The sequence below is a fragment of the Bos grunniens genome, chromosome 8 (assembly GCF_055505025.1).
Source record: "Bos grunniens cultivar Pamir isolate PY7600 chromosome 8, Bosgru_T2T1.0, whole genome shotgun sequence".
NCBI lineage: Eukaryota > Metazoa > Chordata > Mammalia > Artiodactyla > Bovidae > Bos > Bos grunniens.
Genome location: NC_141172.1, coordinates 86,193,930 through 86,211,161, shown reverse-complemented (window position 1 = coordinate 86,211,161; position 17,232 = coordinate 86,193,930). Strand labels below are relative to the sequence as shown.

Below are 17,232 nucleotides of genomic sequence, written 5' to 3'. Positions count from 1 at the left end.
TACAAATTTGTATCTTTTAACTTTACTTACCAAACTCTCTAAGGAACTAACATTTAAACTAACGAATATAACAACTTGAGATTCTAAACAATACTGAATATTTAACTTCATTAGTCAGAGGACTCCACATACCTAACTGTCATGACATCTACATCCACTTGAACAATATATCACTCAATAAAGCATGCTGACAGTTTTAGCGACAAGTTTTTAGTCAGAACATAATTTACTAGAACTCAAAAGCAGAAGCAAAAGTACCTTTACTTTAAAAAAAAACAAAACCATACTAGTATAATTCAGTGAATCACTCAATTTAGAGTTCTACATACAGGAATCAATTACCAAGAACTGTTTATAATCTATTTCAGGAATTTAAAGACAAAAAATTTCCTCAGATTCAGTAATTTCTCATAAAATTGTTACGATAAAAACAATACATATGTACTTTGCTACCTAGTGTTAGAACACTAAAAGAACAAGAAAATGAACAGATGAGTATGATTAAACATTTACATCCAATACAATAGCCTAATTAAAAGGTCTTTCTCATAATTTGATTAATGATAATGTTGAAACTTTGACTCAAACATTTTGAAACAGTAAAATTATTTCCGTTTTTTTGGTATGTGTATTTCTGGGCATGTAAGAAACAAGATAAAATTAGTCAGTACTTCACAATGAATTCTAACTATCAAAATGGTTATTTCTCAGTATTCTAAGAAAAATATATGCAAGTCATAAACCCAGAAGTAATGTTCAAATCCATAAGAAAGAAAACCTAAATCTGATTCCCAACCTAGAGCCATGCCGTGGATATGGCATAGTATCTGAAAGCATGTGTAAAAAACACTTACAGTCATAATGGCTATGATATACATTTTTGTGCATCTAGATTTCATTGTGATTAATCAGAGAAAATTCATTTAACTATATTACTGTAACCAGAATGCCATTATGACATTACACATATTCTCCGTCACCATACGTGACTGTGTAAGTGCATGAAATTTTAAGAACTGAGAGACCTCATACACCAAAACATTAAAATCAGTGATTTAGTAAAAACCCTGCCGTAGGAGTCAGAAGTAATTCCAGCAAAGCCACCACCTTTAAACAGGCACTTAGGCTCACAGGGGTTCCATTAAATGAAAGCATCTGAACTGTGACACACAGTTTTTACACTCTGATATTTTTCCTCTCAAATGTTGCAACAATCATTCAGAAACTCAATTAACATTACAATTTTAGTTACCAAATATGGAAAATACACTAAATACATTTGCTAAGTTTTTCAAAACTATTTTCTTTGTGTATATTCACTTAATACAACTTCTTAAAATACTTATTACAGAAAGCTAAACTACATTTGTAGACACAGTTTACATACCTGCAGTCATAATGGGAATATCATTTTATAGGTAGCTTTCTCTTATAACATCCTTCTAACTACACAGTGGAAGTGAGAAATAGATTTCAGGGACTAGATCTGATAGACAGAGTGCCTGATGAACTATGGACGGAGGTTTGTGACCTTGTACAGGAGACAGGGATCAAGACCATCCCCATGGCAAAGAAATGCAAAAAAGCAAAATGGCTGCCTGAGGAGGCCTTACAAATAGCTGTGAAAAGAAAGGAAACAAAAAGCATATTTTTGAGATTAGTTGTTTGTCCGTTGCTTCATTTGCTATTATTTTCTCCCATTCTGAAGGCTGCCTTTTCACCTTGCTAATAGTTTCCTTTGTTGTGCAGAAGCTTTTAGGTTTAATTAGGTCCCATTTGTTTATTTTTGCTTTTATTTCCAATATTCTGGGAGGTGGGTCATAGAAGATCCTGCTGTGATGTATGTCGGAGAGTGTTTTGCCTATGTTCTCCTCTAGGAGTTTTATAGTTTCTGGTCTTACGTTTAGATCTTTAATCTATTTTGAGTTTATTTTTGTGTATGGTGTTAGAAAGTGTTCTAGTTTCATTCTTTTACAAGTGGTTGACCAGTATTCCCAGCACCACTTGTTAAAGAGATTGTCTTTAATCCATTGTATATTCTTGCCTCCTTTGTCAAAGATAAGGTGTCCATATGTGCGTGGATTGATCAATATTTCTGTCTTTGTGCCAGTACCATACTGTCTTGATAACTGTGGCTTTGTAATAGAGCCTGAAGTCAGGTAGGTTGATTCCTCCAGTTCCATTCTTCTTTCTCAAGATAGCTTCAGCTATTCGAGGTTTTTTGTATTTCCATACAAATTGTGAAATTATTTGTTCTAGCTCTGTGAAGAATACCATTGGTAGCTTGATAGGGATTGCATTGAATCTATAAATTGCTTTGGATAGTATACTCATTTTCACTAAATTGATTCTTCCAATCCATGAACATGGTATATTTCTCCATCTATTAGTGTCCTCTTTGATTTCTTTCACCAGTGTTTTATAGTTTTCTATATAGGTCTTTAGTTTCTTTAGGTAGATATATTCCTAAGTAATCTCAAAAATATACAAGCAACTCCTACAGCTCAACTCCAGAAAAATAAATGACCCAATCAAAAAATGGGCCAAAGAACTAAATAGACATTTCTCCAAAGAAGACATACAGATGGCTAACAAACACATGAAAAGATGCTCAACATCACTCATTATCAGAGAAATGCAAATCAAAACCACTATAAGGTACCATTTCATGCCAGTCAGAATGGCTGTGATCCAAAAGTCTACAAGCAATAAATGCTGGAGAGGGTGTGGAGAAAAGGGAACCCTCTTACACTGTTGGTGGGAATGCAAACTAGTACAGCCACTATGGAGAACAGTGTGGAGATTCCTTAAGAAACTGGAAACAGAACTGCGTTATGATCCAGCAATCCCACTGCTGGGCATACACACTGAGGAAACCAGAAGGGAAAGAGACACGTGTACCCCAATGTTCATCGCAGCACTGTTTATAATAGCCAGGACATGGAAGCAACCTAGATGCCCATCAGCAGATGAATGGATAAGAAAGCTGTGGTACATATACACAATGGAGTATTACTCAGCCATTAAAAAGAATACATTTGAATCAGTTCTAATGAGATGGATGAAACTGGAACCTATTATACAGAGTGAAGTAAGCCAGAAAGAAAAACACCAATACAGTATACTAACGCATATATATGGAATTTAGAAAGATGGTAACAATAACCCTGTGTATGAGACAGCAAAAGAGACACCGATGTACAGATCAGTCTTATGGACTCTGTGGGAGAGGGAGGGGGGGGGAGATTTGGGAGAATAGCATTGAAACATGTATGATATCATGTATGAAACGAGTCGCCAGTCCAGGTTCGATGCACGGTACTGGATGCTTGGGGCTGGTGCACTGGGACGACCTAGAGGGAGGGTAGGGGAGGGAGGAGGGAGGAGGGTTCAGGATGGGGAACGCGGTATACCTGTGGTGGATTCATTTCGATATTTGGCAAAACTAATACAATATTGTAAAGTTTAAAAATAAAATAAAATTTAAAAAAAATAAAATAAAATAAATTTAAACCAGAAAAAAAAAAAAAAAGCACAGGAGAAAAGGAAAGATATACCCATTTGAATGCAGAGTTCCAAAGAATAGCAAGGAGAGATAAAAAAGCCTTCCTCAGCGATCAATGCAAAGAAATAGAGGAAAACAACAGAATGGGAAAGACCAAAGATCTCTTCAAGAAAATTAGAGATACCAAGGGAACATTTCATGAAAAGATGGGCTCGATAAAGGACAGAAATGGTAGGGACCTAACAGAAGCAGAAGATATTAAGAAGAGATGGCAAGAATACACAGAAGAACTGTACAAAAAAGATCTTCACAACCCAGACAATCACGATGGTGTGATCACTCACCTAGAGCCAGACATCCTGGAATGTGAAGTCAAGTGGGCCTTAGGAAGCATCACTAGGAACAAAGCTAGTGAAGGTGATGGAATTCCAGTTGAGCTATTTCAAATTCTGAAAGATGATACTGTGAAAGTGCTGCACTCAATATGCTAGCAAATTTGGAAAACTCAGCAGTGGCCACAGGACTGGAAAAGGTCAGTTTTCATTCCAATCCCAAAGAAAGGCAATGCCAAAGAATGCTCAAACTACCACACAATTGCACTCATCTCACACGCTTGTAAAGTAATGCTCAAAATTCTCCAAGCCAGGCTTCAGCACTACGTGAACCATGGACTTCCAGATGTTCAAGCTGGTTTTAGAAAAGGCAGAGGAACCAGAGATGAAATTGCCAATATCCAATGGATCATAGAAAAAGCAAGAGAGTTCCAGAAAAATATCTATTTCTGCTTTATTGACTGTGCCAAAGCCTTTGACTGTGTGGATCACAATAAACTGTGGAAAATTCTGAAAGAGATGGGAATACGAGACGACCTGACCTGCCTCTTGAGAAACCTGTATGCAGGTCAGGAAGCCATAGTCAGAACTGGACATGGAACGACAGACTGGTTCCAAATAGGAAAAGAAGTATGTCGAGACTGTATATTGTCACCCTGCTTATTTAACTTATATGCAGAGTACATCATGAGAAACGCTGGGCTGGAAGAAGCACAAGCTGGAATCAAGATTGCCAGGAGAAATACCAATAGCCTCAGATATGCAGATGACACCACCGTTATGGCAGAAAGTGAAGAGGTACTAAGGAGCCTCTTGATGAAAGTGAAAGAGGAGAGTAAAAAAGTTGATTTAAAGCTCAACATTCAGAAAACGAAGATCATGGCATCTGGTCCCATCACTTCATGGCAAATAGATGGGCAAACAGTGGAAACAGTGGCTGACTTTAATTTTGGGGCTCCAAAATCACTGCAGATTATGACAGCAGCCATGAAATTAAAAGACGCTTACTCCTTGGAAGGAAAGTTATGACCAACCTAGACAGTATATTAGAAAGCAGAGACATTACTTTGTCAACAAAGGTCCGTCTAGTCAAGGCAATGGTTTTTCCAGTGTTCATGTATGGATGTGAAAGTTGGACTATAAAGAAAGCTGAGCACTGAAGAACTGATGCTTTTGAACTGTGGTGTTGGAGAAGACTCTTGAGAGTCCCTTGGACTGCAAGGAGATCCAACCAGTCCATCCTACAGGAGATCAGTCCTGGGTGTTCATTGGAAGGACTAATGTTGAAGCTGAAACTCTAATACTTTGGCCACCTGATGTAAAGAGCTGACTCACTGGAAAAGACCCTGATGCTGGCAAAGATTCAGGGCAGGAAGAGAAGGGGATGACAGACAATGAGATGGTTGGATGTCATCACCGACTCAATGGACGTGGGTTTGGGTGAACTCCAGGAGTTGGTGATGGACAGGGAGGCCTGGCGTTTTGCGGTTCATGGGGTCACAAAGAATCGGACACAACTGAGCGACTGAACTGACTGAACTGATCTCTTATAACATGTATTTTTCACACTATAACATAGTCTTCATACTATCATTCTAAATAGTTCCTTAACATTCTACTGAGTGCATGTGTATGTCTGTATATTTGTATATATCTGTATAATGAAAAACTAGAAGGATAAAAAAGAAAATTAAAATTGCTATTTTTATTAGGAAAACAATGGAATAAGGACATGGGTAAGAATGGGACTTCTCTTTGTATACTTTTTCATATATTTTGTACACACTTCATGTTTGACATGCTACTTATTATTTCCTTTAAAAATGTTAAGGTAAGTAGAATACAATTTTTGCTTCTAAATAACAGATTTAAATGAAAAGTCAGAAATCAATCACTGCAACCTCCAGTGCATGTAGGGATCACTTTTTTTTTTATATCTAAATTTTTTTATTTTATATTGGGGTATAGCCAATTAGCAAAGTTGTGGTACTTTCAGGTGAACAATGAAGGGACTCAGTCATACATATATATGTGTCCATTCTCCCCCAAACCACCGGAATCACTTTAATAATGCTTAATTACCTGTTCCTCTAGTATGTTAGAAAAAGGACACAGAAAAAAGAACCTAAGGCAGGAGCCAGAGATACTGTCAGTGAATAGGAGACTAGTCTGAGACAATTTCAGAGAAACTGCTCACAACCCAATAACCCTTGAGAACAAAATCAGTGAATCACAGCACACTTTAAAGGCTAATTGGTGGTGGTGGTGGTCTAGTCACTAAGTCGTGTCTGACCCTTGTGACCCCATGGACTATGGCCTGCCAGGATCCTCTGTCCATGGGATTCTCCAAGCAAGAATCCTGGAGTGGGTTGCCATTTACTTCTCCAAAAGGCTGATTAAATTAAGCAAGTACATGGTGAGTCTCTATTATATGCTGTGATGTGAGAATATATAAGAAGATTTTCAAGGAAGAAAAAGAGAAGTTACTATCCTCAAGAAATTTGAAGCAAGATCACTCCATAAGCTTTAAGTTTCTGGAAATGAACAAGATGCCACTAGAACACAGATGTACAGAGAAGAGAAACCTTTGTGGGGGCAGAAAAGGAAGAGGAAAAATGAGCAACTTTAGGGAATGGGAGCTAAGAGAATAACCAATAAATGAGTACACTATTTGTGAGGATTTTTCTTTTGAATATAACTGCTACTGCTAAGTCGCTTCAGTTGTGTCCGACTCTGTGTGACCCCACAGACGGCAGCCCACCAGGCTCCCCCGTCCCTGAGATTCTCTAGGCAAGAACATTGGAGTGGGTTGCCATTTTCTTCTCCAATGCATGCAAGTGAAAAGTGAAAGTGAAGTCGCTCAGTCGTGTCTGACTCTTCACAATCCCATGGACTGCAGCCTACCAGGCAACTCCATCTATGGGATTTTCCAGGCAAGAGTACTGGAGTGGGGTGCCATTGCTTTCTCCTACTTCAGAATAAAAGTTAACACTCTAATTATATGAAAAACTGTATTCTTCAACAAGAATAAATAAATGCTGCTGCTGCTGCTAAGTCGCTTCAGTCGTGTCCAACTCTGCATGACCCCATAGACGGCAGCCCACCAGGCTCCCCCGTCCCTGGGATTCTCCAGGCAAGAACACTGGAGTGGGTTGCCATTTCCTTCTCCAATGCATGAAAGTGAAAAGTGAAAGTGAAGCCACTCAGTTGTGTCCGACTCCTAGTGACCCCATGGACCGCAGGCCACCAGGCTCCTCTGTCCATTGGATTTTCCAGGCAAGAGTACTGGAGTGGGGTGCCATTGCCTTCTCCAATGCATGAAAGTGAAAAGTGAAAGTGAAGGTGCTCAGTCATGTCCTACTCTTAGCGTTTTCATATTATGAAAACCATTTTAATAAATTTTAGTCCTTATAAAAATTATTAACAGCTACAATATATTGACTTCTGCTCTGTGTGTTATGTACACTGTCACATCAAGCCTCTGACAACACCAGGAGGATCACATTACTCAAGCTGGACATATGTATAAGCAGCAGAAACTTTACTGCAAATCGTCCTCACCTAGGCAGTTGAGCATGATAAACCTACTCTCTTTGATTACCAAACTGAAGCTAAAACTAATCCTTTTATAAATGGTACATTATAACAAAAACTATAATATAATTCATTTACACTGAATGTTCTTAAATACCATAAAATTTTATAGTATTTTAAGGTGGAAGCTACAGAGTCAGAAGTTTAAAAAATCTAAAAACGACAAACTAAAGAATATAGGCCTAAACCAAGACACTTCTTAAAACATTCTGTTTAAAAATACTCCCTTATGTTCCCAGCACTGCTCTGGGAGTACTCCAAATGCTCAAAAGTACTTGAATGAATAAAATACTATATTTTGTTCCCTCAAATCTTTGATAATCTCAAGTAGATTGTCCCATTTATATGTTTACTGGAAGAAATTTTTTTCACCCCTCAACTTCTATCTTCATTTACTTATTAATAAAATACATTAATACTGTATACTATCAGCATTTATTTATCTTAATCATCTATATTTTTGACTAGTTGAAACAGATTCATTCAATCGCATGACTTAGACATACTTACAAATATGGAAAATGCAAGGCAACTTAATCTTTGGCTTTTGGTAATACAGCACAAATGGAAAAAAATAAAAAAACACTTCACTGCTGTAGACACCAATTTAAAAAAACAATTTGTGGACACATATTTGAGTGGGCACTACTACAAACACAAACCTCCAAAGCACATGTCTACATTTAACGTTTTGCAATGGCACCCCACTCCAGTACTCTTGCCTGGAAAATCCCACGGATGGAGGGGCCTGGTGGGCTGCAGTCCATGGGGTCGCTAGAAGTTGGACACGACTGAGTGACTTCACTGTATTTTTTAACTTTCATGCATTGGAGATGGAAATGGCAACCCACTCCAGTGTTCTTGCCTGGAGAATCCCAGGGACGAGGGAGCCTGGTGGGCTGCCGTCTACGGGGTCGCACAGAGTCGCACACGACTGAAGCGACTTAGCAGCAGTAGCAGCAGCAATTACTACTAGTCAGTTGAAGTATTTTTTAAGTAACTTATAAACACAGAGCACACTGTTTTTGAGTAGGAGACACAATTTTTCCTTCCCAGCTCATCTTTCATAAAGATCATTCAAGTACCACAAACAAATATTTTAATTGCTCAAACTATTTTTTCAACTTCCAAAACAACTTCTCCCCATGTTGCAAAGATTTCTTTCTGAGAAAACATTTTTTTTTCTTGTAACAACAGTAGAAAAACAAAGAGGAATTGTTGGTAATGAAATTCAAACCACAGAACACTTTATAATGGAAAATACGCTACTGCTAGGGAAACATTAGACTAGTTTTAAAAATTTAATCTTTTTACATACCAGCACAGAATATCCCAGGGACTTCACTTCTGACTATTATGGTCCGTACTTTCTTATCAGATTTTAAAGCATCCACAGCTTTTGAAAGCTAAACAGAAACAGGAAAGATAAGAAGGAAAAGAGGAAAAATCATTTTCAGGTTGGTGTCAACACTGTACCATAATCTTAGAAGCAAATAGTTTATTCTTTACACTCACCATTTTTATAAGATTTTTACTTAATGAATTTTTGGCATAGGCTCTGTTTATTCCAAGCACCACAATTCCTAGTTAAGGGGGAAACAAAAAAGCATTTGAGTTAGTGAGGTATTCAGGGAACAGTTCAGTTCAGTTCAGTTGCTCAGTACTGTCTGACTCTTTGCAACCCCATGAACCACAGCACACCAGGCCTCCCTGTCCATCACCAACTCCAGGAGTTCACGCAAACTCATGTTCATTGAATCAGTGATACCATCCAACCATCTCATCATCTGTCATCCCCTTCTCCTCCTGCCCTCAATCTTTCCCAGCACCAGGGTCTTTTCAAATGAGTCAGCTCTTTACATCAGGTGGCCAAAATACTGGAGTTTCAGCTTCAGCATCAGTCTTTCCAATTCAGGGTACAGATTCCCATATATGCAAAGCTAGTTAACTTGGGACTTGGGAATCTACCACCTCTCTGAGGTTCACTTCAAGAACTTTATCCTAATTTTCATGTTTACCGTCCTTTTCAAGCGTATTTTTGAAAAATTTGGTATACATATTTATAAAATCAATCTCATACTTAACATTCACCACTTTTGTCCAGCCTTTTAGAGAACTTTGTAACAGCATGTCCCCTTCAATTCCTCTCTCTTTACGCACCACCAAGGTAATATGCCACATTTTACAATTCTACACATTTTAAATTTTACATAGCTTAATCAGACTACAGAGTAGGAAGGCCACATTTAAAATATAGCTTTATTATCTTCAGTATACATAGAAGTACACAATAGCTAACAATTTCTTGTCACAGGCAAGCATTATGGGATCAGCTTTTTTTTGCTTGTGTGTGTGTGTGTGTGTATGTGTTTATTAGTCACTCAGTCATGTCCGACTCTGTGCAACTCTGTGAACAGTAGCCTACCAGGCTCCACTTTCCATGGAATTCTCCAGGCAAGAATGGGTTGCCATTCCTTTCTCCAGGGTATCTTGCTGACCCAGGGATCAAACCCCGGGGTCTCCTGCATTGCAGGTGGGCTCTTTACCATCTGAGCCACCAGGGATTAATACTTCAACTATTCTATTTGCCACACTACATAGTTTTCAATATTTCCATCCCAAGTTTCTCTCCTGACTCTGTCCCATGTACTTAACAAAGTCACTTACATTTAGAATTTTCGAGTACATGCTTTTTGTCCTAAAATTACAGGAATTTCAATAAATTGTTTTACATGGTATCCATCAAACAAGAAAACGAAATGTATGTTAAGTCTAATTACATTCACTGCATTTTCAAGTATTATTACTGGTAAAAGAACTTCTGTTTGACTTGGTGTCAATGAGAACTGAATCTTAGAATTTACTCTGTTACCACCCTGTTCCACATCCCAATAGAGGATTATTTTAAGTCAAAAACAAATAAGTAAAGTGCAGCTCATTTGTAAGACTACCACTTTTGCTCAGTATAAGATTTATCTTAGTATATTACCCCTTTTTCAATTCAGGCTATTTCCTCAGTCTCTTATCATAGACAATAAGTTTGGTCTATTTATCCCCTTATACCATCTGTTTTTTATTTGTCTCTATTTACTTTGTAGAATGGTTTCTAGTTTTCTTACTTCTCTTAAATTCTAACTTATTTATATTTTAATGATCACAGCAGAAAAATTATATACTGAAATGTTATTCTGCCATAAACTACTTCTTTTGTTTTCATTACTATATTTAAGGATAAGTTATGTTTGTCAGCTGCTTACATTATCTATATACTTCATTTCAGGTCAGTAAGGGGACCTCAATAAATACATTATTGACAATCACTGGTCACATTATTCTGAATATTATAAATCTTTGACAATATATGGGGAAATATCATTATATATCAGATTTCACCCAATCATAGGAACCAAAGTTAAACTGGTTTAATGATCATTTGTCATTTGTTTTCTGAACTGACTGTTCTTACTGTTTGCCTATCTTATTACAGTTGTTGTTTGCATTTCAAATGATAAATTTTTAGATTACAGATATTAATTCATTATTTATAGAACAGATCTCTTCCCTATCATTCACTTTCAAAAGTCAACTTGTTTATGGCATTTTTTTGCACCAAAGTTTTAACTTTTTATATATTATTGCCTTTGCAACTTTTGACTTAGTATCTTCCTTAGAAAGAGTTTTCAATGAAAACACATGTTCACACAAACACTTACACCAGAATGATCAGAACAGCATTGTTCAAAATATTCAAAACCTGGAAACAACCCAAATATCCATCAGTTGATGAGTGGATAAACAAAATATAACAAATCCATGTAGTGTAATATTTAGCAAGAAAAAAAAAAAGAAGCATCAATACATGTGCAACATGGATGAACCCTGAAAACATGCTGAGTGAAAGAAGCCAGGGACAAGTGAGCACGTACTGTATAATGCCGTTTACATGAAATGCTGAGAGCAGGCACATCAGAAGGGACAAAAAAGGTAGATCAGTGATTGCCTAGGGCCGCTGGAGATGGAGAGACTAAGCAGTGACAGCTAAACAGTGTTAAGTTTCTTTTTAGGGCAATGAAATGTTCAGTACTTGTAGTGGTGATAGATGCACATCTCTATAAATGCACTAGAAGCCATTACATTGTATATTTTAAACAGGAGAATTTTAAGGTATATGAATTGTATCGCAATAAAGCTATTCTAAAAAAAATGGCAATATTCACTTAGACCTAGAAATAAAGCCAAATTAGAGGAAGAACAAGGGCAAAAAAGAAGGTACACATGTGTGGTGGAGTGTGAAAGGGGACCAAACCCTTATCCTCCATGGCAAAAAGTCAGTAGACACATAATACCTAAACGTGAAAATTCCAGAAGTAGAAATATATGTATGTTATTTTAAATGAGATGACATGTGCCCAAAACAATCAGCCAAAGGGTTTTAAATAACTGTTTCTGGAATATGGGAAATGGGGTGGAGGAAAGGACTGTTAGTTCTCAAAACAAACCATATTAAATACTGTTCATATACACTAACTGTATAGGTAATTAAGAAAAAGTAAAACTGAACAAATTCAAACAAAATAAAGGATCCTCTACCTCAATGAATAAAACAATCCTCTGATACTGTCTCCTTACATTGACTACTTTCATTTCTGCTGCTCTCAACTCCACAGGAGTCTTATTCCTCTAATATGCACAAACATTTTTGGCTGGAACCATTTACAAAACAGTCCATTATTTTCCTTCTGATTTTAAAAATCAAATAACTGTATTCTAAATAACTGTAAAAATCACTCTATATCAGTTACATTTTCTAATTATATATTGAGAGTATGTGGAAACTGCAATTTTTTTAGTGCTATTTTACATAAACTTTTTCTGGCAAATTTATGAAATATTAATAGACTTACGTGGTTCTCTTCAATATTCTAAGTCAATACTCAATCTTGTTCAAAAATACTAGCAGTTATGTTTTCTGCTCCAATGTTAATTTCTCATTTCCTTCTCCTGCTGTTTCACTTTAGCTAGGCCTTCAAGTCCAATATAATATTAGCAAAAATAGTAAGTTCCTTTATTTTGTCAATACCTTTAATGAAAATGTTTCTAAGCATTTCACTGTTTAGTATTATGTTTGCTATGCATTTCTAATAGCTTTTTTTCAAACTGGGGAAATTTATTTCTATGTTCAAACTTACATTTTAAAAAGGTCACTCAGGCCACAGTGTAGAAAACAGATTAGAAGGAAACAAGAATATACTAGACCAATATCCCTTATGAATACAGATGTAAAAAAAATCCTCAACAAAATACTAGCAAGTCAAATTTAGCAGTCATGACCAAGAGGGACTTACCCAGGAATGCAAGGGTAGTTCAGCACAAAAATTGAGCAAAGTAATACACCACACTAACAGAATAAAAGAAAATATTTTAAAATTATATGATCACCTCAACTGATGCAAAAGAAACACTGGACAAAATCCAACATGCTTTAAATGATTTTTAAGAAATAATAACTTAAAAACCTCAACAAGCTAGTAACAGAAGGAAACTTCCTCAACCTAATAAAGGACATTTATAAAAAAAAAACAACAAAACTTACAATTAACATCATATTTAATGTTAAAAGGCTTAAGGTCTTCTCCCTGAGATAAAAAAATTAGATAAGGATGTCCATTTTCACCACTTTATTTATTTAACAATGTAATAGAAATTCTAGCAGGGTAAGTAGGCAAAAAAAAGAAATAAAAGGAATTTAGATAGGAAAAAAAAAATGAAAGTGAAAGTTGCTCAGCCGTGTCTGACTCTTTGTGACCCCATATACTAAACAGTCCATGGAATACTATAGGCCAGAATACTGGAGTACGTAACCTTTCCCTTCTCTGGGGGATCTTCCCAATTGAACCCAGGTCTCCCGCATTGCAGGCGGATTCTTTATCAGCTGAGCCACAAGGGAAGTCCAAGAATACTGGAGGGGGTAGCCTATCCCTTCTCAGCAGATCTTCCCAACCCAGGAATCAAACCAGGATCTCCTGCACTGCAGGCAGATTCTTTATCAACTGAGCTATGAGAAAAAGAAAGAAGTAAGTCTATTTCCATCCACAAATAATATGGTCTTACACACAGAAAATCCCAATGAATCCATCAAAAACTATTAGAGCTAATAAGTGAACTCAGAAAAGCTGCATAATATAATATCAATATACAAAAATCAGTTATATTTCTATACACTATCAATGAACACTCCAAAAATGAAATTAAGAAAACAATTCAATTTGTAACAGCATCAAAATATATATATATACACAATTACTTAGGAATAAACTTAACCAAGAAATTTCACTGAAAACTACAAAACACACTGAAAGACATCTAAGTAATAAAGACCTCAGTAATAAAAATCAATCATCAATTTGTTTTCAACAAGGATACCAAGACCATCCAATGGTGCAGGACTTCTCAACAAACAGGGGTGGACAACCAGATATTCACCCACAGAAGAATGGAGCTGGGCCCTTTACTCACAGCATATACAAAATCATCTCAAAATGGATCTGAGACCTAAAACTGTAACACTCTTAGAAGGAAACAAATGATAAATCTTCACAATCCTGGTTTAGGCAACACTGACTTAAATATGACAATAAAAGCACAAGCAATGAAAGAAAAAAACAGATAAACTAGACTTCATCAAAATTACCAAGGAAGTGAAAAAACCCACGAATAGAAAATATTTGCAAATGATACATCTGATATGGGGTAAATATTGAGATTATATAAAGAACTGGTACCACTCACAACAAAAAGACAACTCAACTGAAAAACAGGCAAAGGATATGAATAAATATTTCTATAAAGAAGACATAATAAATGAGATGCATTTCTATCATTTCCTTTTAGATTCCACATAGAAGGGATATCATATGATACTTTCCTCTCTCTGACTTACTTCACTCGGGGATCAACAACAAGTGGTCAACACCGAAATCAGATTGATTATATTCTTTGCAGTCAAAGATGGAGAAGCTCTAAACAGTCAGCAAAAAGAAGACCGGGAGGTGACTGTGGCTCAGATCACGAACTCCTTATTACCAAATTCAGACTTAAATTGAAGAAAGTAGGGAAAACCACTAGACCATTAAGGTTTGACCTAAATCAATCCCATATGATTATACAATGGAAGTGAGAAATAGATTTAAGGGCCTAGATCTGATAGACAAAGTGCCTGATGAACTATGGATGGAGGTTTGTGACATTGTACAGGAGACAGGGATCAAGACCATCCCCACGGAAAAGAAATGCAAAAAAGCAAAATGGCTGTCTGAGGAGGCCTTACAAATAGCTGTGAAAGAAGGGAAACGAAAAGCAAAGGAGAAAAAGAAAGACATAAGCATCTGAAAGCAGAGTTAGAAAGAATAGCAAGGAGAGATAAGAAAGCCTTCTTCAGCGATCAATGCAAAGAAATAGAGGAAAACAACAGAATGGGAAAGACTAGAGATCTCTTCAAGAAAATTTAGAGATACCAAGGGAACATTTCAAGCAAAGATGGGCTCAATAAAGGACAGAAATGGTATGGACTTAACAGGAGCAGAAGATATTAAGACTAGGTGGCAAGAATGCACAGAAGTGTACAAAAAAGATCTTCATGACCCAGATAAGCACGATGGTGTGATCTCACCTAGAGCAAGACATCCTGGAATGTGAAGTCAAGTGGGCCTTAGAAAGCATCACTATGAACAAAGCTAGTGGAGGTGATGGAATTCCAGTTGAGCTATTTCAAATCCTGAAAGATGATGCTGTGAAAGTGCTGTATTCAATATGCCAGCAAATTTGGAAAACTCAGCAGTGGCCACAGGACTGCAAAAGGTCAGTTTTCATTCCAATCCCAAAGAAAGGCAATGCCAAAGAATGCTCAAACTACCGCACAATTGCACTCATCTCACACGCTAGTAAAGTGATGCTCAAAATTCTCCAAGCCAGGCTTCAGCAATACGTGAACCATGAACTTCCAGTTGTTCAAGCTGGTTTTAGAAAAGGCAGAGGAATCAGAGATCAAATTGCCAACATCCACTAGATCATCGAAAAAGCAAGAGAGTTCCAGGAAAACATCTATTTCTGTTTTATTGACTATGCCAAAGCCTTTGACTACGTGGATTTTGTGAACTGGACATGGAACAGCAGACTGGTTCCAAATAGGAAAAGGAGTACGTCAAGGCTGTATATTGTCACCCTGCTTATTTAACTTATATGCAGAGTACATCATGAAAAACGCTGGGCTGGAAGAAGCACAACGTTAATCAAGATTGCCAGGAGAAATATCAATAACCTCAGATATGAAGATGACACCACCCTTATGGCAGAAAGTGAAGAGGAACTCAAAAGCCTCTTGATGAAGGTGAAAGAGGAGAGAAAAAGTTGGCTTAAAGCTCAACATTCAGAAAACAAAGATCATGGCATCTGGTCCCATCACTTCATGGAAATAGATGGGAGAACAGTGGAAACAGTGTCAGACTTTATTTTGGGAGCCTCCAAAATCACTGCAGATGGTGACTGCAGCCATGAAATTAAAAGATGGTTACTCCTTGGAAGGAAAGTTATGACCAACCTAGATAGCATACTCAAAAGCAGAGACATTACTTTGCCAACAAAGGTCGGTCTAGTCAAGGCTATGGTTTTTCCTGTGGTCATGTATGGATGTGAGAGTTGGACTATGAAGAAAGCTGAGTTTTGAAGAACTGATGCTTTTGAACTGTGGTGTCAGAGAAGACTCTTAAGCGTCCCTTGGACTGCAAGGAGATCCAACCTGTCCATTCTAAAGAAGATCAGTCCTGGGTGTTCACTGGAATGAATGATGCTAAAGCTGAAACTCCAGTACTTTGCCCACCTCATGAGAAGAGCTGACTCATTGGAAAAGACCCTGATGCTAGGAGGGATTGGCGGCAGGAGAAGTTGACGACAGAGGATGAGATGGCTGGATGGCATCATTGACTCGATGGACATGGGTTTGGGTGAACTCCGGGAGCTGGTGATAGACAGGAAGGCCTGGTGTGCTGCAGTTCATGGGGTCGCAAAGAGTCAGACACGACTGAGCAACTGAACTGAACTGAACTGATAAGATACTTCTCTCTCTCTGACTTACTTCACTCAGTATGACACTCTCCACTCTCTAGGTCCACCTTTGTTGCTGCAAATGGCATTACTCCATTCTTTTTAACAGCTGAGTAATATTCCATTGTATACATATACCACCTCTTCTTTATCCATTCCTCTGTTGATGGACAATGGGTTGCTTCCATGTCTTGGCTACTGTAAGCAGTGCTACAATGAACACTGAGGTGCATGTTTCTTTTCAGGCCATGTTTTTCTCTGGATATATGCCCAGGAAAGGCATTGCAGGGTCATATGATAGCTCTGTTTTTAGTTTTTTCAGGAACTTCCCTACTGTTCTCCATAGTGGCTGTTCCAATTTACATTCTTACCAATAGTACAAGAAGGCTCCCTTCTCTCCACACCCTCTTCAGCATCTGTTGTTTGTGGGTTTTTTGAGGATAGCCATTCTGACCAGTCTGAGGTAATATCTCACTGTAGTTTTGACTTGCATTTCTCTAATAATTAGCGATGTTGAACATCTTTTCATGTGCCTACTGGTCATCTGTATGTCCTCTTTGGGGAAATGTTAGTTCAGGTCTTCTGCCCATTTTTTACTCACAGACTTAGAAAACAAACTTACAGTAACTGGGGGGAAGGGAATAGTTAAGGACTTTGGGAAAAGTCATGTACACACTGCTATATTCAAAACAGAAAACCAAC

At 37.3% G+C, this 17,232-nt stretch overlaps 1 protein-coding gene across 16 annotated transcripts in view; it reads right to left on the bottom strand.

The window, feature by feature from the left end:
• AUH (AU RNA binding methylglutaconyl-CoA hydratase) overlaps positions 1-17,232 on the bottom strand; it is a 183,252-nt gene that overhangs the window by 152,863 nt on the left and 13,157 nt on the right. For 10 of the 16 annotated variants that reach the window (XR_015169249.1, XR_015169248.1, XR_015169250.1 and 7 more), the window contains exons 2-3: positions 8,947-9,014; positions 8,750-8,837 (exon numbers count right to left, since the gene is read on the bottom strand). The exons of 4 other annotated variants lie outside the window; for them this stretch is intronic. Coding sequence is in view for 5 of the 12 variants with exons in the window: in XM_086414457.1 (XP_086270583.1) it covers positions 8,750-8,837; positions 8,947-9,014 (156 nt within the window). In the remaining 7 variants the exon portion in view is untranslated. Of the gene's footprint in view, positions 1-8,749; positions 8,838-8,946; positions 9,015-17,232 lie in introns of those variants that run through there. 2 more of the 16 variants (XM_086414463.1, XM_086414464.1) reach the window with 1 other exon arrangement.